The 25,947-nt window shown below is 41.3% G+C and overlaps 1 protein-coding gene across 4 annotated transcripts in view; it reads left to right on the forward strand.

The window, feature by feature from the left end:
* Window positions 1-739: 739 nt before the first annotated feature.
* The window catches only part of NIM1K (NIM1 serine/threonine protein kinase), a 28,561-nt gene continuing 3,353 nt past the window's right edge, over window positions 740-25,947 (forward strand). Inside the window, exons 1-7 of one of the 4 annotated variants that reach the window (XM_063421403.1) lie at window positions 740-1,545; window positions 7,867-8,031; window positions 12,601-12,876; window positions 13,535-13,626; window positions 18,643-19,024; window positions 19,250-19,828; window positions 25,559-25,827. In XM_063421403.1, the coding sequence (XP_063277473.1) occupies window positions 19,537-19,828; window positions 25,559-25,827 (561 nt within the window). In that variant the 5' untranslated portion in view covers window positions 740-1,545; window positions 7,867-8,031; window positions 12,601-12,876; ... (1 more) ...; window positions 18,643-19,024; window positions 19,250-19,536. Of the gene's footprint in view, window positions 1,546-7,866; window positions 8,032-12,600; window positions 13,627-18,642; window positions 19,025-19,249; window positions 19,829-25,558; window positions 25,828-25,947 lie in introns of all 4 variants that reach the window. The other 3 variants (XM_063421404.1, XM_063421401.1, XM_063421402.1) reach the window with 3 other exon arrangements.

A 25,947-nucleotide genomic window follows, 5' to 3' on the forward strand; every position in this document is an offset into this window, starting at 1 on the left:
CATCTGTGACAAGATTCTGTGCAGGAGAAAGGATTTTGCCCAATGTTAATCACGAGAGTAAATTTTAGCTATTATATTTATACCTGGCTTCTGGTAAGTAGCTAGTCTTGTGAGAACATGGAGGGGACAGGCCTGTTTGCTTAGCTGCTGAGCTCTAAAATTTTTTATGTATGAATGCACATAGATGAAGTCTGTCTTGGTGGAATTAAAGGAACAATCTGACTGTGCATCTGACCAACAAAACTAAATTTTGTGTAGTTTTTCAGTCGAATGCAAATTGAACAATTCGATGGGACAATTCCACTGGCAGCAAGGCCGTGGTTGGTAAGCACAGTTGGGCTGTTTCTGGGGTTCTCTTTGCTCTCCCCTTTTCAACAGCAGTTCATGTGGATTTGGAAAGGAACGGTGCTCTGCGGTTGTGCCCAGCGGAGTCTATCCTGATTCCCAGTGAGGCTGGGCGGAAGCACAGTGCCCCCTCCTCACCCTAGGGACATGGAGAAAGGCTCTGCCCAAGAAATAACTCTGCTACAGAGGGCCGCTCCCCTGTCCTCTGTAACTTCCTTCCCACATGGCTGAAGCCCACATTTTTGCCAGTGCCGTCCTTCGTGCCCGTGCCCGCCCCAGCCGGCCTGCAGGAGGAGGGAAGGAAGGCCACGGGGCACTGCAGCAGCCGGGCCGCGCCGCCGGGAGGCGGGGAAATGGCGCGGCCGCCACAGCAGCAAATGGCGGCGCCGGGCGGGGCCGGATCCGGGAAGGGCCGGGTCGGATGCGGGAAGGGCCCGGCGGAAGGCAGCTGGCTGCCCCGCAGAAACCTCAGCTAAGGGCAGCGGGCTGCGGGCCGGCGGACGAGCCTCCCCGCCAGCCTCTGCCGAAATGCCGCCAGCGGTGTTCTCGGCAGCTGCGGTAGCAGTGTGTCGCTGCTGTTTGATCCTGTGCTGGCTTGCCTAGAGTCGAAGTACAGTAGTGAAGAGGAATCATGGAGACACTCCAGACTCAACTGGACGTCTTGCTGTGTCACCTGCTCCAGGTGATTTGCCTTGGCAGAGGCTTGGGCTGGATGATTTCCAGAGGCCCCCTCCAACTCTAGAAAATCTGCGAGTTTTTCCTGAAGAGATTACTGGTGCAGCAGCCCGCATCTTCCTAATGCCGAGCCGTCTTCAGCCCCCTCAGAGCAACATGAGGCGGTATCTCGGTGTGAATCCCCCGGGTTTCAGTTGTTACTTAAATGCAGATTGTTTCAGACATACACATGTTTTATCTGAGACCCTCTCACACTTGGGGCTAACTGGAGCCTGAGGCAAAAAACGTTTTGATTCGAAGAACTCTTATCCCATGTTTGACCTACAAAATACACGACAAGTTCCGTGGGAGGAGCCGGGGCACGCTGCAGTGTGTTCTGGGCTGGGCTGTTAATTCCTCGGAGAGTGTAGTCGGTGTTCCTTCAGCTTCATAGCCAGGAAGGACAGTTCCCGCCAGAGCAAACCTGTCGTTCCGGGACCTGCTCCTTTAAGGATATGGTCTGGCAGCTCAGTTCATCGACGCGAGGTAGATTTGTTGGGTGCACAGGTGTTCCTGTTTAGTGGTCCCAGTTAAGGAAAGAACCTGGGGCTTGTTATCAGAGAGAGACGAATATTTGCTCATGTGTATATAAAAAAAACCCACCTGAATTTAAGAAATATAATTCTATCAAAAAAGGTCCTAAATTACATATGTTTTTCCTTGCACTAATTTCTTTTAAAATATTTCATCAGATCTACAGCAGTTCCAGGGCCGGGGCAATCTCATGATTGGAAATGAGCAAATAATTTGGTTGAGTTTATTTATTTTTCTTGAACATTTTAATTTCATCATTTAGAGCCTTTTGTTCAATGATGGTTGTTTTCTAAATAGTTCCTTATCCAACAGAGGTGAGGACTTTAGGATTTCAGTTAGTCCTAGATAGTCAATCTGTTTGGAAGGTAGGAAATAAAGTACCTGAACATGCCAGTTCTTCTGTTCTTACAGCTGCTTGTTTGGGATCTTTTCAAAGTGTTGTTTTAGAAATTGCAGCTCTGGAGTGTTTAAAAAATGTCCAGTTGTGGAGTCCTTAGCTTTGCCAGATAGAAAAACTGATTTTATGAACTAACATGGGATCTGCACTATTGCAAGTACAAATAATTCATTATATCACGTTCAAATGTACTGATTCTGTTTTGAAGGCAATTAAATTGCACTAGAAGATAATTGGGTTTTTCATATTGGAGCCACATTATAGTAAACTGATCTGTTGGCCCTTTGCTAAAACGGATATTTCTTTGGTGCCTGTAGGTTGAACTTCATGGCAGGATTTTGTGGACTTCATCACTGAGAAAATGCTCTGGAGGGGGCTACTGCCAGTTCCCCCTCCACGAGGTACAGACCCAAGGAAATGCAGCATTGTGGCAGCTGTAGTGCTTTATCTGGGGGAAATATGACAAAGATGCTTGTAAGATATACATTAAGAAGTTGCTCTTTGTGGGAGGATTTGGGGTTGATTTTCTTTTTTAGAGCCCAGGTTATGCTGGGCCAGAAGAACACAACAAAGGACAGCACATTATTTTGAGCCATACTGAAAAGTGATGGGATTAGCTCCTTACAGCTGGAACCTCACACAATTTCTTCATGGCCAGTTTTAGCCTGCACTGTTTTTCCAAATCCCTAGAAGTTGGGGTTGTTTGCTTCCCTTCCTGATATTTACTGTGAGTTGGGAAATAAACTTCAACCTTTGAAATTCTTGGCTAACACTGAGAAAATCTCCAGCATGGTTCTTCTTCTTTGGAAAAAACCCAGTCCTTCATGCATAGACAGCTCTCTGTTAGGACACTTGGCAAATATTATTTAGCTCAGCCTCTAACTCCTCCTGTGAGGTACCTAAATGGCCTTTATTTTCCCACTTTTAAAAAACTTTTTTCAGTGATTTTTGTGGTTACACAGACTAAATAATTCTGCAAGCAGGCAGTAATGGAACTGAAAATACTGTCCAGTTTTCTGACTTTCTCTCCTAAAGCATGAAACCAAAAGCTCTTCTCATTGCAACAAAAACAAATTGTCAAGAAAGGTAACTCCAAAATAGAAATCAGCACATTGCTTGCTTGCAATATGAGAGGATTATGCCTGATGTGGGAAGTATAGGGTAATACTCACTTTCTTATGTTATTAAAATAAACACAAATTTACTCAGTACCCTGGAACATTACTTGGAAACCACTAATATTTTCTAAGAAATTACACATTTCAGATAGCGTCCAGGGATTTTCATTGCTTTCAGCATTAGTGAAATGAACATTTCTTCTGGTTGTGAATTGGTATTTTAAGATTCAGAGAGAGTTAGAGATTATACCAGCTATATATCTGCAATGAAGTCATTGAAAGGATGACTGTGCTAGTGATAAATCTTGTTAATGCTGCATGGAGACAGATCTGCTTTGTGCGGGGTGAATTACTGGGATACATTTTCTGCTGGTTGTCATGGCAATCATAAATCCATGGAGCTGTACAGTAGTGCGTTAATCTGTGTGTGCAGTATAACACTGTTTCCAAATTAGGTTGCCAGTTCTGAGCAGATAACAACTGGATTAAATGCTCTCCATTCACTTCAATGGAAACAGTGTCCATTGAATCCAGTCCAGCCAATACACCTCTTTCTTCTCAGAAAGACACAGTGGTATATACCATGGAGCAATTTTGTGTTACGACAGTGTGTGACTTGCCTCAGTGTCCCAAGCCCCATGTTTTCCAGATGTTTGTAATAAATAATTTTTCTTAATCTGAATTATTATGTCATTTATATTTTAGAGATTGTATCAGAAGCATAAGGACTCTTTAGTCCCTCATTAAGATAATCTGGTTATTACACTGCACAGCAATGCATGCTGATACTATCATGACTTTTAAAGCCCTAATTGCAAAATAAGAATGTGTTTAATCTGGAAGGAATTTAGAAAACATATTACCTGCAAGGCAATTAGAAAACTCATCTGTCTTTGAACAATTCAGGACAACTACTACTGATGTGACCTGATCCCTCTTTTGTTATTTTGCAATTACTATATTATTACTTCCACTGCATTTCCTATTGCTTGTTGAAATGTATTTATGAGCTTAAGTGTTTGAGAAAGTTCTCACAAAGTCAAGGTGAGCAGGCTCAGTTCATATGTGCCAGGTGGCCTCTTTGAGAGGCTGTGTTTGTGTAGAATGACAGGCTTGTCCTCTACAGCAGGCCTGTAGAACAGGGCAGGTTTTTTGATAGCACAGTTGAAAAAATCCATTTCTCTTTGTCCCACAGAGGTTGATTGTACTGCTAGTTGTCTTCTCTGCCCTGCCAGGCCACCATGAATTGAGCTAATTGTGTGCTGAGAGGAGCAGCATGAAACTGGGCTCATAATTACAGAAGGAGAATGTAATGGTGCTTCTCATTTTCAGTTTCATTTTTACACACAACAGAGTGGTGTAAATTTGGGGTTTTCTCATTGGTTATTGGTTCCACAGAAGCCTCATTTAGGAGCTTGTTTTTCCAGAACTCAGTTAAAGAGTCTGTTTCAGCTCATGCCCAAGTCCAAAAATTAGAGTGTGAGACAGAGCCTGGGGCTCTGCTCCTAAATAAAGTTCCACTTCTCTGCCCAAGCATGGCATAATTGCACCAAAGGAAAGCTGATCACCGAGTAGTCAGTGTGTAATTCCCAGTGGCACATTTCCATTAGCATTTAATAGGGAAGTCTTGTTTCACTTACTCTCAACAGTGTACAGGGTTGTTTAAGATACAAAAAAGCATGCCACAAGGAGCACAGGGATTTCAGTTTACCGGGGATGTTCAGCATTGCACAGTTGCAGCACCACACTGAACACAGATACTGAAGACTTCTGTGGCTGTATGTGTTGTATCCTTCTGCTTGGAAGGGAGCACATTCAGCCTGGCCTTCCTTTACCTGTGCTCCTGCAGCGAGGGCAGAGGGCAAGGACTTGTGTTTGTAACTGGAACTGCATTTCTGCAGATGTCACCCAGAGGCTGAGCCTGCACCTGGAGAGCTGCCCTGAGGCTGGGGACATCAATGACAGCTTGAAAAATGCTCAGATTCTGCAAGGATCAGATTTTGAAAAAACATCAAAGGAAAGTAGTTCAGGAGTAGTACTAGTGCAAAGTGTCAGATCTTCTGCAGAATACGAATGGCTATTTTTTATCTTAATTTGAAGTTTAATCAGCTCCATTTGGAGATTTCTCTGGACAGCAGTTAATTTGTAACTAAGATGGACAACTTTTTTCAAAAGTAATGATTTTCAGAAGTATTTTATTTCCATGTCTTCGTTCTTGTTCTTTCTTGGGATTTTGGTGGGTTGTTTTGGTTTGTTTTGGGGGGTTTGTTTGTTTGTTTGTGTTTGGTTTTGTTTTTTAATCCCTCATGCTTTTCTGTCCCAACCCCTTTTTGGTTGCTTGATATCACTTGCTAAGTAGAAAAAAATAAAACGCAGGTTTCCCTTAAGAATCAAAGAGCAGGATCATCAGTAAGATCTGGGTTTGGCCTTTTTCCCAGATGTGGATTATATCATCCTCTTTGCTGGTCACCATGATCCGATGACCGTCTGAGAACATGTTTAGAAGAAAAAGAAAAGATTGAAGTTAAGAAATACCTGTAGCCCTAACATGACATGAAAATGTAGACATTAAACAAAGTATATTGAATATTTATGGCAATATATATTGGAGCTGCTGAAACTTCTGTTCTTAACAGAACAAACACTTTGAAACTGAAGCTTAATTATTGCTAAATATCACATTAATTTATTCAAGTGTCTTCCATAGAGCTGTGCCCAAAAGCCTGATGTTGAGAAATTATTTCTTAACTGTCCTTCACATGAGGATGTGATAGTTGCATACATAACTTTTGTGTGTAAATTTCTACATGGATATGCATCACAGTCATTGAATTGCCCTCTCTGCAACTTTCTAGAAATTTGCTTTAATGGTTTTCAATGCTTATAGGATAGTTGAGCAGTGACAATAATTGAAAGACTGGATCTGAATTCCTTCTTCAGGGTTCAGGACAGGGATTCAAATACACCACTAAGGTCTGAGTAAGTTCTCCAGTCATGAGACTGTTTTTCAGAAGCTCTTTTGACCTGGGTTCTGTTGGGTTTGTTTCTTTTGTTTGAAAGCATACAGAAGTTGTTTTTGTCCATATGCACCTGCTTCAGCTGGTAGGCACTGAAATGACAATTAGTTGCAATACAGTTCCCCAGATATTTTATCCTTCAGAAGTGCTTTGTGAAGTTTGGCAGCTTTAGCACTGGGAGTTCACCTTTGGTTTTGGTCTCCACTAATCCTCCCAACGGTAAATATAGCATGGCATGTGGAAGGGATTTCAGGGCTGTGAACAGGAGATGTCTGCCAGGGTTTCAGGAGTTTTAAAGATTATTTGCACTCATGTTCTATTTGTACAATTTGTACGGTCAGGGCTTACATCTACTACTATAATTTTCATCTGTGTAAGACATTTTGCCAATAGAGGGATTGACAAATGTGTTTGAGTACAGAAGTGATATGGACATGCTCAAAACGTGTCTGTGTTTTTTCTGATTCTTGGAGTGGAAACACTCGGTGATCTAGTGAAACCACTGAGGAAGGATGAAAAAAAAATGGGTCTATTAACAGTATTTTTTCTGTCACCTAATTAATTACTAAGTTAGAAATCAGAATTAAAAGAAAGTCTAAATTACTTGGAAATAATAATTGCATGAAAACTCTGTTAGAATTGGAATTTCCATATGGGCTGAAGGAAGGGAATTCAGCTGCATCAAGGCATATGAGACATCCCTGTATAATTTTTTTTTTATCTCATTTAGCAGTATTACAAAACTTTTTAAAGCTCAGAACTCTGTCTTACATTTAGTGCTGTAAATAAGAACTTCCAGAATTAGTAAATGTATTGTTAAGACTCCTTTACATGATGTGAAATTCTATTGTTGATACTCAAATACAAAAGGTGAACAGATCCCCCCTTCATCAGAAATGAGACTCCATTGTTTCCATTACATCCATCAGGCTAGCAGTTGTGTTCTAGCAATCTTTAAGGTTCAATTTCAACTTTGTGCTCATCTGTGTATGATTGTCTTGGGCATACAAGAGCAATTCACTAAAGCTGTCAGCTTAACTCCTTTGCTTCTGTACAGTGAATTGTACATACAAGCAGTAATTTTTGTGCATTTTTTTGTTACAAAGGAAAAATACGTAAAACATCTTGAAGAAATATGATAAGTATCATTATCAGGAGTAAAAAGCAAGAACTGTGACACTGTCTAGAGTGACCAATGAGTCTATATGCACATCTAATTTACTTTCCATGAACAAGAAGAGAGCACAGCAAGGAGTGGTTGTCTTTTTGATTGGCACACAAATGGTGTATATGTTCAGTTCTGTATCATGTTTATGAAAAACTGTGGAATTCTATATTGAGAGTGCAAGAAGTGCAGGATAAAGGCTTAATGCTGCCTCTGAATTGGGAGTGGGCTTTCAAATTAATGGTTTTCTGATTTTTAATGTTGAATGAATAATTCCACAGTGTTAAATAGTAGAATGGTAAATAAGTCTATCTTTGCCTTTAGAGTGGTTAGGGGTGCCCTTAGGTTTAAAAATGAGGGACATTGTGAGACATGAGAGAAAGGTATGAAGTTCTTTGGCCCAGTTAACCAAATTATGCCAGCCCTGTGCTTTAGAGGTTATGAGAATAATCTCTTTCCAGTCCTGTTGAGCTCTGCATGGTGTCATCAGATTAAATGGTGTGATTAACTGGGTTAAGTACTAATTATATGAAGAGGATGCAAGAGATATGCATTTTCTTTCTTTTTCTCTCTCAGGTTGTGCTGTAGCACTGAGAAATGCAGCTGCAATGGAGAGTAAATATTGTCAATGAAGCTTCAGTCAGAGACTTCTGGAGGAACCAGAAAAATAAGTTAATCTTTAAGCTGCAGGCTTAAAATCTTCATGCCAGCAAAGCGGTTCTAGCTCTGGTGTATCACCAGGTAATATTATACCAGGATAGTATCATGTCTGCTCTGACATGGTTGCTGGATAATTTCTTCAAATACATCTCTTCAGAGCTGATCATGAGTGTGCTTCCTGAGAGGTTTCAGACTCTTAATGGAACTTATTGGGTTGAAGATATAGGAGATCAAACAAATCAATCCCCTTTTACCTGAAAATACAGCCATTGAAACATGCAACTCTTTGCATGTCTGCATTTCCCGGCTGGTTTTCTGCTATCACACTGTGGTGCTATTATGACGTAATGTCATTTGTAAAATACTCTGAAGAATGAAAAGATTTTGGTCTTGATGCTGCAGTTCCTTGTGATGCATGTTTTTAATAATCAGGAAGATGGAAGGGTGCCCTTTCTTGAGAAAAAGTGTTGCCATCATGCCTTTGAGCTTGGGATGATGCACCCAGCTCATGAGAACTTGGCCTTTTACTGCTAGAGGCGTTGACTGTCATCCTGACAGCACATGACATCCTGTCCAGGTTGTTATCCTGCCCAGAACCTGACAAGTCAGAGTGTGTCATGAGAGAATGTGACCTTCTGGATTGCCAGCTGTGCTTTGTTCAGATTTTAGAGTAACATAAGCATTTCTTGTTTTATCTTGCTGGCCTCCTGGTGTTAACCTGCTGGATTTGGAAAAACTGAACAGACTGTTCCTCTCTGTCTCTTTTTCCATCTTCCTCTTTTCACAAAAACTGTCCTAGAAACCTTAGCAGGTCTTACAACTTTATGTTTTTAAATGCACAATCACATGAGCCACTAGTGACACTGTGTGTGCCTTTAGTAGTGCACAAAAGCATCATTATGGTTTAAAAGCTTTTTTTTTTCCCCAGTATGTTTTCCTACTGGCGAATAGTTTCATGTACATACTACCTAAACAGCAGTTTTGTTCTTAAGTGTCACAACAAAACTCCCATTCAATAGGTTTTCTAGTTTAATGACAGTGATAAATAAAAAAAAGGTTGTGCTCAAGCAACTCATACTGTTAAAGTAGTCTAGACTCTTATAATATTTTGACTCTATCCATTTTCTTTCTCTTTTCTCTTAAACACTAGTTGTGAGCTAATTCCAATGATTGTTTTCCTATTGTCTTCTCCCCTCACACACACACTTTACAAAGTAAAGTGAAATTAGAGTTTTTTCCTTTTCATTGAGTTCTGCTGCACTCAGGCAGTTGCTTTTCGTTGAGGTGATAAAAGGCTGCTGGAAAGGGGTGTAGCATTAAGCAAAACCAGGACAGATTAGTCAGTGAAGGAAATGCTAGCAGCATTACATTGTTGTCTGTTTGAAAATAGATTGCTATTTCAGAAGTTTAGTCTAATAGCAATAGCTTATAAAGTTGTCTGCATACCTCTAGTCTCAGATACATTTCTATAATCTAATCTGAAATTCTCCTGCAGATTTCTTTCAGGAAAAGATTGAGGAAAAGTGAGGAACTGGAGTTTCTTACTTGTAGACTTTTAAATAAACTTGGGATTTTGGATTGTCTTACATGTGTGGTGGTTGTCCACAGAACAGAGGGGATGCTTGCAGGGAAGATTATAGCTAAAAGATGTTCTGAAATTTGTTTATGCTGTACTTCTGCATATATTTGCTTTCTGCTTCCCTAGTGAACCTATGCTCCCTGAAATCATGGAATGTAATTAGTACCTGTGTAGTACCATAGAGTTTTATGTAATAATAGAGTTACATGTAATACCATGGACTTATTCTTAATTTCCATTTTTGCAGATTTGTCAAAGTCTCTTCCCTAAGCTTGAGCATGAATATGTTACTTATTACCATTTTAACAAATTATCAGCTGTTACAGTCCTTTTTACTCAGATTTGCTCTATCCTTCTAAGGAAACATAGTTCACATAACCCTTCATTTTCACAGTACTAATAGTCGTGAGGACACTCAGACTACTTATAATAACAGTCTGAGTTCCAGGACAGACACCCAACAAATGTCTGCAAGATTAGCTAATGAAAGTGAATGCTAGTGAAATTTATTAACATTAATAGTCATTCAATTCATGAAAGCTTTTGCTGTTTAAACGAGATATGAAAAATAGCATGGGTTTTACGGATTTAAGATGTAGCAGCTTTTTCACTCTGTCTTTCAATGGATCAGTAGCAAGGTCTGTATTGCTTGAAGCTCTGCAGTGACCCTGTTCTGCAGTTTCCCAGGGTATTAGTCTGTGGCTGCCCTCAAATACTGTCTGCTATGCTGATCCTCACAGCAGGAGAGGTCAGTTGCCTAAATGTGCTAGCAGCTTCCTCAGCTACATTTCAAAATTCAGTTTGAGACAGCATTATAAATTTTTCAGTGTTCCAAAACCAGGTCAGTTAAAAAAAAAAAAAAAAAAAAAAAAAAAAAAAAAAAAAAAAAAGCAGCCTGTAGGCCTGTAAAAGAAGTCTAGGATGCATGTGAAGCATTAAACTGCAATACTGAAGCCAAAGTTGCAAAAGAAGAGTAAAATCTAGAGTTGTGCTTCATCTTGTTTGAGTTAATATCCCTCACTTAGGTTATGCACCACATTGATGAAGCTGATAGAACATTTCAATTTGCACTAGGCTGTCTTGAGTATTTCTTGCTGCCTTTGTACTGTTTCTCTAGATCCCAGTTTCAGAAATACCTATCCTAATTTCACTTCCTATTTCACAAAACTACCTATCCTAATTTCACTTCTCCAGTGGAAGAGAAATCTTTAGTGGGCAAGGTGTCTTTAATACACAGAGATTAGTGACTTATGACCTGTAGGATGTCAAATAAGATCAGATTTCTTACTGCTGAGCTTTTTGCTGCATCTTGAAGATTTGCTATGCATTAAGCAGTTTCCAGAGGTTAATCAAAGCTTCAGCAACACTGGGGAGCTTGTGGTTATTCTCCTGTGGCTCTGTGGCTCTGTGCCTGCAAAGCCTGGGGATGTCATATGTATGGCAAACCTGGTAGCAGTGCACTGCAGAAGTTTTTCACCATGTGGTACCCAAACAGAGTTCCAGAGGTGGGAGCTGGTGTGAAGGGCATGTGGTCTGCATGGCAAGGGAAGCCCTTCGGTCTGAGAAGGTGGCACACTCTTACATTTCTAGAGAAATATATCTGGGATTGTTTTCCGTTTCCGTGTTTCTGGTATATTATAGAAATTTCCAGTCTAATGGTCAGTGAGATGAGAAATACAAACACTTGTTTTTCTATCTAGATTTTTTTTGTCTCTAAAAGCTCTAGAAGTTCTCAAAGCTGCAGTTACTTCAAGACATTTAAAATTGGCAGGGACAGAGAAATTGCAACAACACGTTCAGGGGATAATTCTTAAGCACTTTTAAAACCAAGCAAACAACCTTTATGATACTGCTCTTCTGCCACTTTTTATACATAAAAGTATTATATTTCTATGTCTGTGTCTTCAACTAGTGAGGAATATAATTACTGTAATGCAGCATTTTCTTAATACTGGTTCAAAGTAAATCTCAAGTGTCCAAGAGATTACTCTGAAAAATTGGAAGCTCCAGTCAGTATAAAGTATATTTCAAAGTGCAGTGCAGGATTTATATATTTTCAAGTAGGTCCCTGGAGAATAATACCAGCTGCTTATCTTCTGCCCAGTTACATTGAAATATGACTGTAAAATGCTTAATCTTTTAGTGCTCAGTACTTTTGAGCAGTTCATACAGAGCAATGGAACTGAACTTGATTACCTTGTAAGAGGTGACCAGAGTTCTTTGTATTTGCTAAGGCCCAGCTAGTAAGTGGGAAGTAGTGAAAGAAAACTGATAGACAGTATGAACCAGAACATTTTCTGTTTTCCTTGTATGGGAGCACATTTTTAGATTTTTCTGCCTTGAAAATGACAGGATGATTTTATTATAGGCCATCTTCTTAGCAATGCATATCTGCCTAAATATGCAATCATTTTCTTGATGTAAGTGAAGATTGATTTCTTCAGTGATTTCAGCAGGACAGTTAAGTATTGCCTGTTTCTTACTTCTTGAACTATAGCTTGCTTTATCTAAAGAATTTATTTTATTTTCACTGCAAAAGGAGTCAAGCTAATATTTAGTGAAATAGCCAAATTAGATGTAGTTTTTTTCTGTTATTTAAAAAGCTAATAAAGAGTTCTGTTACCTCTCTGTTGACCCAGAATACATAATTAATGGAAAATGATTTTATCTTGGAAGAACAATTGTGAGGCAAATTGATCTCATTTGCATTATATCTCAAAGAAAGAAATAAAATAGACTGACCAAGCTAAAGTTTTGAAAGGGTAATTTAATTTCAAAATACAGTCAGACTTTAAATTAATCCCTCCCATGTATTTTAAAGACATGAAAAATCAGTGGGTTCTACTAATAAATTCTTTTTTTATCTTTGTTTTTAATGCTATTTTCTGCACAATTCAAAGGCTAATTAATTTTAATTCTCTTTCTAGCTGTTTTATCATCAGTGCTGTGAAAGGATGAAAGGAGTTGCCTCCCTGCACACCCCCGCCTTTCAGTTTCTATTTCAGAAGTCTTAGTGTACTTGCTTAGTATCGTTTGTATTGCGTTGATTTTCTTTTCCATATATCCTGTAGATTGCAGGCAGTGGATTTGATGTGAGACTCCAGCAGCTGGGCTGTACCTAACCTGTGTTGGCGGGGTTATGTAAGCTCTGACTGCTGAGGGCTCTGTGCAGCCTTCCCTCATCTGCCAAGAGCTTATTCCAGCCTGTCGGCAGATAACCCCTGGGGAGGTGGGAAGGTGAGTCTGTGCTGCACCCTGGCACAGAAGTGTCACATGAAGTGGCTGTCGGTGGCCCTGCAGGACTCCCTGAGCTGCTGCTGCCACTCAGGCGTTGGCAACCCGAGCAGGTGAGTGTGTGCTTGTGCTGGCCCAGCCTGGAGGTCCCTCTGGGTGGGTCTCTGCAGGTCATGCTGTAGCAATCCTGGATGCAGGAAGGTTAGCTTGTTGAAGATCGTGGAGAGATCTTTTAGGGGTGGACCACAAAACAAGGCACATCAGTGAGTTTTTCCTCTATTTCTCATTTCTGGTTTTGGCAAGAAGGAAATTGGACTAAATAAATGTGGGAGGTTGCTTAGATCTATAGTTTTGTGCTACAGTGACCTGTGCTGAATGGTCCTTAGTCAGCAGATCTGGCAACAGGCTGGTCAGGTAAAAGCCTTGAGAGATCATGTTCCGTTAGGTTCCAGGTAATTTGGTTTGTCTTTAGGAGTCCATCCCAGAATGACTGTGGTGTCAGTCCAAAAGATGAATGTTTCAGTCTTTCTGCTGAGCTTAGGAGACACTTGAGTAAGCATGCATCTATATTCTGCTTCAGTATGAAAGACTCAGGCTTATTAAACTTCTAAATAAGTTACAGAGTTCCCTGTCCTTTGCACTAAGTCAAAATGGTAGAATTAAGTTGCAGGCTAGAGTTAACGTGTTCCAGTGTAGAGGGATATTTTTTCGTTGTGTTTTTCCTTTTTATACCAGAATTTCTTGGTTTATTTTTTTTTTGTTTGATTACAGCACATAAAACAGGCATTTCATTGTGAAGAAGGAGTGAGTACAGTACAACTGTTTGTTGTCTCGTCCTTCTTCCCTTCTTGGTACTGTGGCCGGTAAGTGAGGTTTTGCACAAGAGCCCTGAAAGTGTTTTTGTTCTCTTTCAGCCAGGGTTGCTGCATATGTTAATGTTCCCTGTGTGTGAAAATAGTGCCATGTCTTAGGCTAAGAACAGTAGAATCTTTTATATTGGTAAAGACCCTTAAGATGATCAAGTCCTATGTGTCATGGTTTGACAGTGCAGTGAAGTGCTCCCTGTGCCCCTGCTCCAGCCTGGATTTACCCAATGCCTCAGGGCTGTACCTGCTTCAAGTGGAGCCATATCTAGGAGCCAGTCTCCCCAGGGCTGTACCTGATGCAGCATATATTTACTGAGACACAGTCCTTTGAAGTGCACCTGCTCCAGTGTGGCCTGCATGGGCCGTAATCCCTCCAAAGGTGTACCTGCTCTGGCACAGTCACAACCACAGCCACAAATGCTTTGAGAGGTACATGTTCCCACCATCTACTGGTCACAGTCCTTTCAGCTTGAGTTCACACTGTAGCTTCCAGTGCAGCAGCACAGAACTGGCAGTGATGCCCTGCCCACCTGTCAGCCCAGGCTCATCACTGTGGCTGTGATCAAAGCATTGATAATGTGGTGATAAGAATGATGCTGTTCATGGCTGGTTCTCATCAAACAATAACTGGCAAACTCAATCCTGTGCCAGCTAACAGTAGTAATTCTGGGATGTATGGAAATGGATGGCATGTGGGCCTGGGCAGAGAGAGCAAGTAGTTTCTGGAGGTTCTCCATGGTCAGTGCCCTGTTAGTATTTTCTCCTACCTGAGCTGGGAACGTGATGGAATCTGCATGAAGCCAAGAGTGTTATTAGTCACAAAGGTGCATCACACTCCTGAGGGGTGCCCGCAGCCTCAGAAACAGCTTATAAAAATAGTGAGACGGCATGATTGGAGGTGTGTGAAAAACAAAAGATTTTAATAAGGATGAAAATAATAAACTATACAAAACAAAAGGGTAAAAGCTGTGCGAGGTGCACGGAGGCTCCATACACCTGCTGTCACACTCTGAAAATGCCCTGAGATTCTCTGTGCTCTCCTTTAAGTATGCAACAATCAAGGTGGGTGTTCTGGTATGCTGCCCAATAGAAATAGCTACAGTTCTTGAAGTACAGCACAAAGATCCAACAGGTGCCTTCGTCCTGGCACAAGGCCAATGATCTTGAGAAGAGCATCAAAGTTTCTGGTTCTTTGCCTTATAAGTGAAACAAAGAATGAAACCCAAAGCCTTTCCTAACACGGGAACCCCGGCAAAGGTGTGGCAGTGCATTACTACAGGAACATACAGGTCTGTGTTCAGCCTGTAACAGTGCTGTATTTTGTATTTTGAATAGTTGGGGTTTGGGTAGTTTTTAAACAATTCATATGACGCTCAGGGTTGTATTTTATGTAGTCATTTCTGGCATTCACAGAAATAAGACTGAGAGTGTTTCCCATGTAAGTCATCAAAATTTGCTGAGGACAAGCCTTGAACAAATGTTGATTTCCTTTGGCCACAGGAGCTGTGCACTCAGTATTACCTGAGCATAAGCACAGAAGTTGAGCTGTTACTTTCCCTGTGGTGTCTGTTTGCACAGCAGAACTTTTGTGTCATCTCTGGTCTGTGCTACAGGTCTTGCAGGACTGTTCTCTCTAATCTGTAGTAAAATATAGGTGTTCTATACACAGGAGTATACTGGGTTGTTGGTATCTTCTTGCAACAACTGAACACTCAAAGGTGTGATTGAAAAAAATGGAGTCAATATTTTTCTAGCAGATGAGTTAAAAAAAATCCTGCTACTTTAAGTTCAGTTTTGTTCCAGAGCTGGCACATGGTACATATAATCTACTAAGCAGGAGACATGCTGTTCTTCAAGGGAATTTAAAAAAATTGAACTAATCCCCTACCCTAGGGAAATACCTTAAAAATCCTCATCTTCTCAGAATAGACAGCAGAGGGAGTGAAAAGAGAACCGTAGTGAATGAGTTGCAATATCCAGTGGCATCCTCATTAAAACCAGCTGGTATTCTGATAATTTGAGTGGTAGGAGAGCCTCCAATGTAACTTCCTTCACTTTCACTCTAATAGCAGCTGCAGCAGTTAAAGCACTGAAAGCTGAGTGGATTTTTGCCTCTCTGAAAGACCGGTTTAATGAAAGAGACCAATTTGCAAAACACAGTTCTTGGAGCACTGGTCTAGCTGCTTCTGTGCTTTCATGTGCTCTGTTCAAAGCTTCTTAAAATCAGGTCACTTTTTATCTATCTGTCAGGATGGGATTTTAGGAAACAAAGTCTTTAAACCCAGTGATCTCTTTCTTGGTTTAATTATTTTCCCCATCATTCTGAACTTCCTTAGAGTTGTGATGCAGGGTTTAAACTGAGCCTGCAGCTGAGGCCTGAGGGTACTTAGAATACTTCTAGACTTCTAGACTTAGGTACTTCTTAGAATAGGAGGAGAATGTCAGTTTGAAAAACAAGGCTAAACTTACATTAGGCTGGCACAGGTCTTAAAGGATTGATACATTTGTTCACTCTGTCTGGTGTTGCTTTTTATAGTAGTTTGGTTTTGGTTTTCATTTGCTTGCTTATTTTGTTTTCTAAAGTGATTATTTGGTCAGAAAAATTCTTCTGAAGAACTTGGTCACCTGTTAGCCAGACTGGAGAAAACAAGAATAAACAGTTGGTCCTTCATTGTGTTTGGATCACTCCTGATTTCCTTGTTTTCCCTCTTCTCTCTTAGAATTATCTTCTTTTACAGTCAGTGCCCTTTTTTATAATAACAGGATAGATTTTGCTGGGTTTGATTACAGGAAGGAATGTAGGCCATGAATAAATGGTATGTATACTGCTAACACCAGTAATACTGAAATAGCTCATCTCAAAAGACAGGGAAAACCAAGCCAGCTGGCCAAGTGCCAGGAGGTTTCAGGGTTGACAGTTACATGTCAAGCCTGAAGGAGCAATTAATGGTAGTCTATGCTCTAAAAAAGAGCATGTTGAGCCCCAGGAGAAATTCTGCAGGAGCAAATAAGGGAAGAGCCATGTGCTGGTGCCTCAATGCATTTTTGCCTTTCTCTTGACTCCTATGTCCCCACAAAGTTCTGGCATCCCCACATGGTTTTTCTCTGTGATCCACATGGACTGGGCTAGCTGCCTGCTGTGCCTTGATGGACCGTATTCAGGAGGGTCTTGTCTACTCAAGTCTGTTTGAATCTTTCTTCTTACACAGTCAGACTTTTCTGTACAGTCAGTTAACTGCAAGGGCACCAATAATTTTTGCAGAACATGGTGGTAGTTCTGTGTTTCTTCTTTTGCAGGAGCAACCTGCCACTCTGGAGGTTATAGCCATAAGTTACAGCTGTTCTTTAGTGGTGAGGATGTCACTGCCCAGCTAAAGACGCTTGTTTAAATAATAGTTTTTAGTTTGTACATGGCATGCCTGACACTGCTCATGGAGGTTTCCAGACTTTTTGTATGGACAAACTGTGCTGCTATGCTCAAGATCAAAGAGCAGAATGGGGCCAGAATTCTGCCTCTGAATTGCTGTGGCATTGTACAGCAGACAAGTAGCTTCCAAAAGCCCTGCTCTGCTAGAGTGTCATCCACCATTAAAACTGTGAAATACAGTTTCATTTAAAGAGTTTTTTATTACCTAGACTACTTTTACAATTGGGATGTAAAACAGGTTAAACCTGTGGGCCAGAATTCAGGCAATCCTGAAAGAAATCATCCTTTTCCCAACTGGAGGAAAAACAGAATGTAAGGTATGGGGTTTGGGTTTTTCAGTTTGTGTGGGGATGGGGTGTTCTTCCACATAGATTTTTTTTCTTCCAAGGTATAAAAATACTGAAATTAGGGAGTACATTTGGTGCTAGGAAAGAGTGGTTTGGTGGGAGGATATTGAAGAATTTTCTCATTTGCCACTTGGTCTCTTCCCTAATAAGAATATCAGGATTTGATACATTTTGTGCATACATTAGCTGTATGTACAAATACAGTATTTGTCTGGGGTTTCACTCTGTTTAGATCTAGAGAATAGCATGATTATGTATTACTTTAAGTTTCTGTCAACCATGAAAATTGCCCTTTTCTTCAAACATGAGCGAGTTAAAAAGAGTAACAAAGCATTATGGAAGTAGTAAATTCTCCCTCTGTTCCAGTTACAAACTGCATCAGCCATTAAGTTTACAGCACAGACAGTAAGAAGCATCCTTGGTTCAGAGAAGTGACACACTCACAAACTCTGAGGGAAAGCTAGGCTTTCTGCCTCACCCTGGGGCAGGTTTGTCTGTCAGCAACGTGGCTGCAGCACAGAGAGGTAAAGTGACTTGCAAAATTTCTTCAATGTGTCTCAAGGCAGGGAGCAGTGTCCCAGAGCATGGGTTAGTCACCTTGGCCTCTCTGAAGGAGAAGACAAGTGCTTCTGTGCCACTCCAGTTCCCATTTAATGAAACCATCACCAGCTGCCTTTTCTTTGCCCTTCGATCGTGCTTCTGACCTCTCTTCCTCTTGCTTGCAAAGGAGATTGGGGTGCTTAGATGGCAGCTCCACCTGGCAAATGTCAGATGCCTTCTGCTAGTGTGGCACCTTACGTGACTGTCTACCTAAGCTTCAGGCAGTGAGTTACTGGCCTGATTCACTCCCCCTCAGTCTGGTGCATCTGACCTGGCAGTCGGGTGCCTCCCGTGTCCGTCAGTCGGGTGTGCTGCAGGCTGGGAGCAGGGGAGGTGAGCGCTGCCACTGCCTGCGCTGTCTCAGCTCTCGTGCCCAGCTCACCACCCTCAGGCATGCAGCTGCATGATCAGCACTTGCTGATCAACTCCTGGCTTTCAAGGTTAAAAGAGAAAGGTAAAGAAGAAAAAAATGGTGTGCTGCTTTAAAGGTAAGTGGTTGCTTGTGTATTTAGGGTAAGTACTTCTATGTCTGTGCTGCCAGAGTTAAACTGATGAAATGTTATGGGTCATGCTGTCATTCAGTGAAGCATATGGCTGTTATGTAAAGGTTTTAATTACTTTCTTCATCTATCTGCTCAGGAGCACCACGCGTCTGGCAAAATTTTGAGAAGGCTCAAGGCGTTAAAGAAAGCTCATCTAAATAAAGGAGGGTTAACGTGACATTGCAGTTACTTAATCCTGTATTGTCCTGCCATGTGACTGCAGGGATACTGGGCGCAGCATTTCTTTTGCCTAGTGCACAGACTGTGCTTTTCCTGTCATCTTCCAGAATCGGTGGCTTTGTTGAACACACCATGGGAAAGAAACAGAGGGACAGCTTACTTTTCACAGCAAGGCTTCCACACACAGTGTCATTTCCAAGATACAGTGACAAGCTCACAGGCTGAAGAATGAATCAAAGGCAGTCCCTACAGTCAGCTTTTGGACTTTTACCAGAATCAAGGAGAACTACGCTCTTAAGGTCAGCTATTCAAAATTAGCTAGAAGTATCTGGACTTATTCAGAGCAGTTAATCAGTTTTCTGTTTGACCTTTATCAAGTTAGTTCTCAAAACCTCAAACTAAAATCTAAATATTTGTGTCAGATATTTTACATGTGTCAAGTGTACTGCATAGACAGTGAGCACCTTGCTGCTTTCTTGCACAAAGTTTGCAGTTTTAATTACAAAGTCTCTTTTACCTTGCAGCTGAAGATCCTGACATACTAACTCTATTTGTGAGGAATGAATGTATACAGCCTCCAGTTTTATCTCTGATTTTGAACAGGATATGCAATATGTAGATGTGCCAGATTTGTTTTTGAACAAAATATCAAATTAGTCTTTGGACTTTCTGTAAGCTGCTATTTTTTTTTTCCTTTTGCTGCATTTATCACAGTGTCCATAATGTGCAGTATTGCATATTTCTACCAAATTACTTCATTTAAACTTATCAGGACATCTTGTTAAATGGGGAAGTGATTACCCTATAGACTATGACAACAGGATATGTGAATGAAGGAAGTCTTGGAAAATACCGCTGTTCCCGGTGGCATCACGAGGATAGCAGAGAAGATGATGGGCACCAGGAGTGCCATGAAGAAGACGAAGAGGGTAAACAGCACAGGCTGACCCCATTTGAGAAACTCATGCAGGATATGTCTCATAATGAAAAAGTGGTGAAAGAATTAACCCTGGGAAAGAGAATTGCCTTCTATCGAGTCAGAGGAGAAATAGGAAGTGGGAATTTCTCACAAGTGAAGCTTGGAATTCATTCCCTAACCAAAGGTAGGCACCGTTTTATGCTGAGTGACCTATATGTGGTCACTGTGGGAACAAAGATGCTGTATGAACCTTAAATACACATGTAGAGAGTGTATGTGTCTCTGTGTGTATGTGCCTGTGTATTTTTACATTTTTGAGTTAATCTATAGGCAGGTTCACACATAAATGCTCAGGGTTGGATTAGGTTTTAAAGAAATTAGAAACATTTTCTCTACATGGCAGCTGTCACAGGAGGAGTTCATCGCTGCACTCATGAAGTTAACATATCTCGTGGCTCAAATACTCCACAGTTTGGAGCGTGGTATTGTGCCTCTCCTCCTATAACCTGCCCTATGCATCCGCCTTCTTCCCTGCCCCAGCTCCTGGCCTGCAGGGATACGGGGCATGAATGCCCAAGACAGTGGGCTAGGCATGCTCCTGCCTGCAGCCAGAGGTAGCAAGGTTTCCTTTATTTCATCACAAATTTTACTAGTATGGACAAAAAATTTTATTTGGTCGTGGTCATTTTGGTGAGAACTGCTGTGTTCACTTAACTGACTCATTTGCTCATGGTTCTTTACTGTAAAAAGCTGGGATGGGGCTATAGGTGTGAGAGGAACAGGTGCAGGGAAACAAGCTCTGGTATTGCCAAACTGGTGTTGAATTGTCTGTTATTGTTTTAATTGTACAAAGCACCCTATCTGTTTCTTGTAGGAAGGACTAGAAGGGCTAGGTAACTGCAGTGGACACTTCAGTCATAGGTATAACTAAGAACTTGTCATCAGCTATCCTGTTTCTTCTTCTGCCTTTGTCTGACAATAATAGAAATTATCGTTGTTTTCCATCAGAGCGACTAGTTTTCTCTGTATATGTGTACACTATTATCTTTCTTTTCTTCTAACAGTCTTTAATTTTCAGTTTGATTGACTCCCCTTCCCTTCATAATCTTACAGGTGAGAGAACAAGATATGCCCCAAAACTGTATTTTTTGTTATTATTTTTGATAATCACCTCTTTCAGCCCAGAGTTAAGAGGGGTGAAAGCTCACAATTATCCCTCGGGTGCAGCAGTTGTTGCACTTGGAATCTAAGTGGAGAACCGATGGTACTTAATTTTTCACATTTAAGCCTGCAAACACCCAAGGGTTGCTTTAACTGAGTGCTGAGTTTTTGGTTATGCTTGTTTCAGAAAAGCATCTCTGTTCTGCGTGGCCCTCTAAATTTGTTTCCGCTTCTGTGGTATTTCTTTCTTCCAGAGGTAACTGTTTTGTGCTTATTGTTGGAGGAAATGCTGCTCCTGTACTGGGAACACAGGGAATGCTAAGAAAGGCAGTTAGAAATTTGATCTGGATGAACCCTTTGCTGAACTTACTTAGGAAACAGGTTGCTGTAGTATCTGAATAGAGCTGATTGAAATATTTTGTACTTCAGTGAATACAGTAAGCTCAGACAAACTAAATACCAAAACCAAAACTGTAGTTTTTCTGGAAAAGGCTCTTTTCCAACAGAAATCTCTCTAATTCTTTTACTTTTGTTTGTTTATAACTTTTTTGGTTAAAATGTTCATTGGAAAGGGTGTTGGTCAATTGATGCTACTTTGTAACTGTCATGAGGAAGGAAGAATGAAAGAGAAACATTTTTTGACTCTGCCTGTGAGCTTACCTGTGCTAATAAAACACAGTACACGGACAGGAGAACAGGAGCATGCACATAGGCATTCATATGTACACACTCACCATCACCAAAGAGGATTCTGTTTTTTGCAGTAGATACACATTGTTGTGTTGGCAGTGAAATTATGTTCCTGCACAGTGTTAATGAGTGCAAGTCTGTTTTTTTAATCTGATGATATAAATACAAGGCTTCATCATTAATGCTGTTCTATTCTCTGTGGTAGAGGGTGGTATATGTGTCAGAGGGCTGTTCAGCTCTTCAGTTTCACTGCCAGTTTTAATATGGTCTCTCTCCTGTTTCATCCTGTACCAAAAGAGGAAACAATTTTGTTTTTTACTAAGATGAGCCTCTGTAACAATTACATATATTTGCTTTTCTGTGGCCCTTGTGGTCTGTTGCAGCAGGACGCATGGTTTCTAGAGAGAGAGAGAGAGAGAGGAAAAAGTTTCAGGATCATAGTGGATGGTTAACCCTGTTTCCCTCACAAGGGCTGTCTTGGTTGTTTTGAAAACACAGAAAAATCTTTTGTGCTTTGGTGTGGACAATGTGTCCCATAGCTTGGACAGGTGCACTCTTCACTGGCTAAAAACCTGGCTGGCTTGCTGGGCCCAGGGAGTGGTGCTGAATGGAGTTATATCCATCTGGAGCCAGTCACTAGCGGAGTTCCACAGGGCTCAGTATTGGGGCCAGCCCTGGTTAATGTCAGTTTGCAGGCAAAATCAAGTTGGGCAGGAGTGTTGATGTGCTGTGGGTCAGGCAGGCTCTGCAGAGGGATCTGCACAGGCTGGATCATGGCTGAGGCCAATGGGGTGAGGTTCAACAGGGCCCAGTGCCAGGTCCTGCCCTTGGGTCACAACAGCCCTAGGCAGGGCCACAGGCTGGGACAGAGGGGCTGGAAAGGACCTGGGGGTGCTGTGACAGCAGCTGAACATGAGGCAGCAGTGCCCAGGGGGCCAAGAAGGCCAAGGGCATCCTGGCCTGGATCAGCAGTGGTGTGGCCAGCAGGGCCAGGGCAGGGATTGTCCCCTGTGCTGGCACTGGTGAGGCCACAGCTCGAGTGCTGTGTGCAGGGCTGGGCCCTCAGTGCAGGACAGACCCTGAGGGGCTGCAGTGAGTCCAGAGAAGGGCAGGGCAGTGGGGAAGGGTCTGCAGCACCAGGGCTGTGAGCAGCAGCTGAGGGAGCTGGGGGTGTTTAACCTGGAAAAAAGGAGGCTGGGGGAGAGCTTGTCACTCCCTACAAATGCCTGAAAGGAGGCTGTGGCCAGCTGGGAGTTGGTCTCTTCTCCCAGGTAGCAAGGAACAGAGTAAGAGGAAATGGCCTCAAATTTTGCCAGGAAAGGTTGAGGTGTAGGTTGGACATTAGGAAAAATTTCTATACCACAGGGGTGGTCAGGCCTCGGAATGGCCTCCACAGTGAACTGAAGTCACTGTCCCTGGAGATACTTAGAAGATGTGTAGATGCCATTTAGGGACAATGTTTAGTGGTGGGCTTGACAGGTTGGACTTCATGATCTTAGAGGTCTTGTCTGATTTATGTTTCTATGTTTGTTGTTTCTATGTTATTCAGGGGCTTTGCCCACTATATTAACCTGAATTTTGACAGAGATTTTCTGCAGAAATTCATGGAATTTCCTTGCTAAAGACTGTTAAGTTCCTAAGCCCTGTATAGCTTTCATTTTACATGCCTTCCAGCTGACAAAGGAAGTGTGAGAGTACAGCTGAATGGAAGCAATTAAGAGCATTCAAAATTTGTAGCTAGTAAGAAGTCTGTCTAATGTGACATGAATTGCAAAAGCAGTAATGTCCAGGCATCTGGTTTGCTTTTTTTTTTTTTAACAATTTTAATTTGGTTCTGTTTGTATTTTTTTCCCTTCTGCCATCACCACATACACCCTTTCTTCTTGAAATTATTTCCCAATCTTTTCCTAGTTTCTCTTAGTAAGATTTCACCTAGCACTTTTCAAACCTCATACACTGAATATAGTCAATCAAAATATCTTTCAACTCTTTTTGTAATTATTTTGGTAAATAAGCTTCCTGGTAAAAATTACCTTCTGTTCAGCACAGCTGCTAAGCAAGAGTAATAGAGGATTTGTAAACTAAGCATTGTTTAGAAGTAGAAAGGAAGAGTTTAGAAAAGAAAAGGAAGGTGTCAGATTTTCTGCACTCAAGGTGGGCAGTGTTTCTTTGCATGTCATGCATTTGCAACTGCAATTATGTAGATTTAAAGGAGCTTGGTCCTGATTTCTGGTGGTGTTTGAGTAGGATCAGGCTCTTGAGTTCTAAACCTTTTTCCCCCTCCTCCTTCCTTTTAAAACTTTGCAGGGAAACTGACCAGGAGGAAAAGTAGAGCAAAATGAAAGGGAAAAAGTTAACATTGAAGATTTCATTTTAAAGCCCAAATGTCTCCAACTTCTATAGACCAAGATGTAATGATGAAATTACAGGGTTAAGATTGTAAGAGTTGTAAGCATTTAGTTGTTCAAATGTAACCTACTGCAAGCTGCTGCTCTTTCCTCTTGGTTTAGGAGATCAGTGTGCTATGAACATGACAAGGGTCTGTCGCTAGGTCAGCAGTCAGAGCGCTGCCAGCATCACTGTCCTAGCTGCATTTCCTCTGGGTTCACCCACCTCCACACCACACAGGAGGTACCTGCTTCCCTGAGGAGCTCTCCCTCAGTTCAGAGAGAAGCAGGCTGGCCAGGACAATGCCCTGTACTCAGCACAGGCTCCTGAAGACAGGCACATCAAGGGATAATACAGCACCTTCCACCACAAGAATCACATGTGCCTCAAGCATCTGCTGCACTTCAGTAGGGTGATCAATTGATATAGGTATCATACTAAAAAAATGTAAATATACCAAACATTTTCTTAATCTGTATGGACAATGCATAAGTATCCTTAACATTCCTTTATGTATGTTGAAATACTAAACTTGAGTTAAAACTTGATAACATTCAGTAAAAACTGGAATGCTTTTATACCTGAACATGTGTAAAAATGTAGTAGCCTACTCACTCTTTTCTTACAGCAACAAGTGAACAATACCTCTTTTTTTCTAATTTATTCCCTTTTACTAGAAACCAAGGTGAAGTTGTTTTCTGAAAAGTTTATTAAATGTGATTAATTACTAAGAAATTTGTGATTGTTTGACTAAGATAGTCTTGAGGGAAAAAAAAAAACAAAACAAACAACCAAGAATCCCTTCTTCTCAGGAATAAATAGATGTTTCTATTGCTGTGATCCATTTTAATTTTGCTGTCCTGACAAGTTATACAAAGCCACCGTAAACCTGTTTTCACCAGACTAATCCTTCAAATACCAGCCGTATTCAGAAGAATAAAGACAAAAGCAGTAACCTACAAACGAATATAGGAACACAAGGGCATCTGCAATTGACCTATTCATACTGCTCTGAGCTACCCTGATGATGTGGTGCAGCTGCAGATATATATATATGTATCTGTTTTGTAAGCTTTGGCTTCACTATGTAGGCTTCCAGAAACACACAGGACTTAACAGCAGCTTTGCATTACCAGAACAGCATATGCCAGCTAGATTTGCTGTCTTACAGGATCCCTGTGACTTACTCTACTCCACTGCTCAGAATAAAATAGCCAAAGCCTCTAAATTCCCCACAAGTTTTCTCTGTCTGGTTGGAAACAAAGCACACAAATTTTGCACCTCTATTTGTCTCCAGGTGCCTGGGTCAAATGGGGGGCTCTGAGTTAACAACAAAAGCACAGACTTTCTCTACCAGCAGTGGACACCAAAAACAGATGCTGTACCTTCAGACACTTATTAGCCTGTCACAGCAAAGCACACCAAAGCAGCAGATTATTTGATCAGCCCTTGGAATACACCACCAGCCTTCAGTTACCCTAGCACTGAGTAGGATGTCATAGACAGAAAGGGGCTGTGTGAATGACTGCAGGACTTAGTAGGCCCCTACAGCTTAATTTATGCTGATGAAGTGAAATTTTATTGCACTTTCATAAGCAAGCATTATTGTATGTAAATAGTATTACCATTTGTACCTATTGCATTAACAACATGGAAAAAATGTCTTTATTCTCAGAGAAAGTTGCAATTAAGATTTTGGACAAGACAAAGCTAGACCGGAAGACTCAACGTTTGCTGTCTCGTGAGATATCCAGCATGGAAAAGCTGCACCACCCAAATATCATCAGGCTGTATGAAGTGGTGGAGACACTCTCCAAACTGCACTTGGTGATGGAGTATGCAGGAGGTGGGGAGCTCTTCACTAAAATCAGTACAGAAGGAAAGCTGCTAGAAACAGAGTGTAAAATAATCTTCTCACAGATTGTGTCTGCTGTGAAGCACATGGTAAGTTGCTCTTGTGCAGGCATGCTACCTCTCACTGCTCTTAGTACATATTGTGGATATTTCTTTTGGCTTTCAACAGTAGATATTTACTGGTACCCAAAATTTCAGGCCCACATTTCT

The sequence above is a fragment of the Prinia subflava genome, chromosome Z (assembly GCF_021018805.1).
Source record: "Prinia subflava isolate CZ2003 ecotype Zambia chromosome Z, Cam_Psub_1.2, whole genome shotgun sequence".
NCBI lineage: Eukaryota > Metazoa > Chordata > Aves > Passeriformes > Cisticolidae > Prinia > Prinia subflava.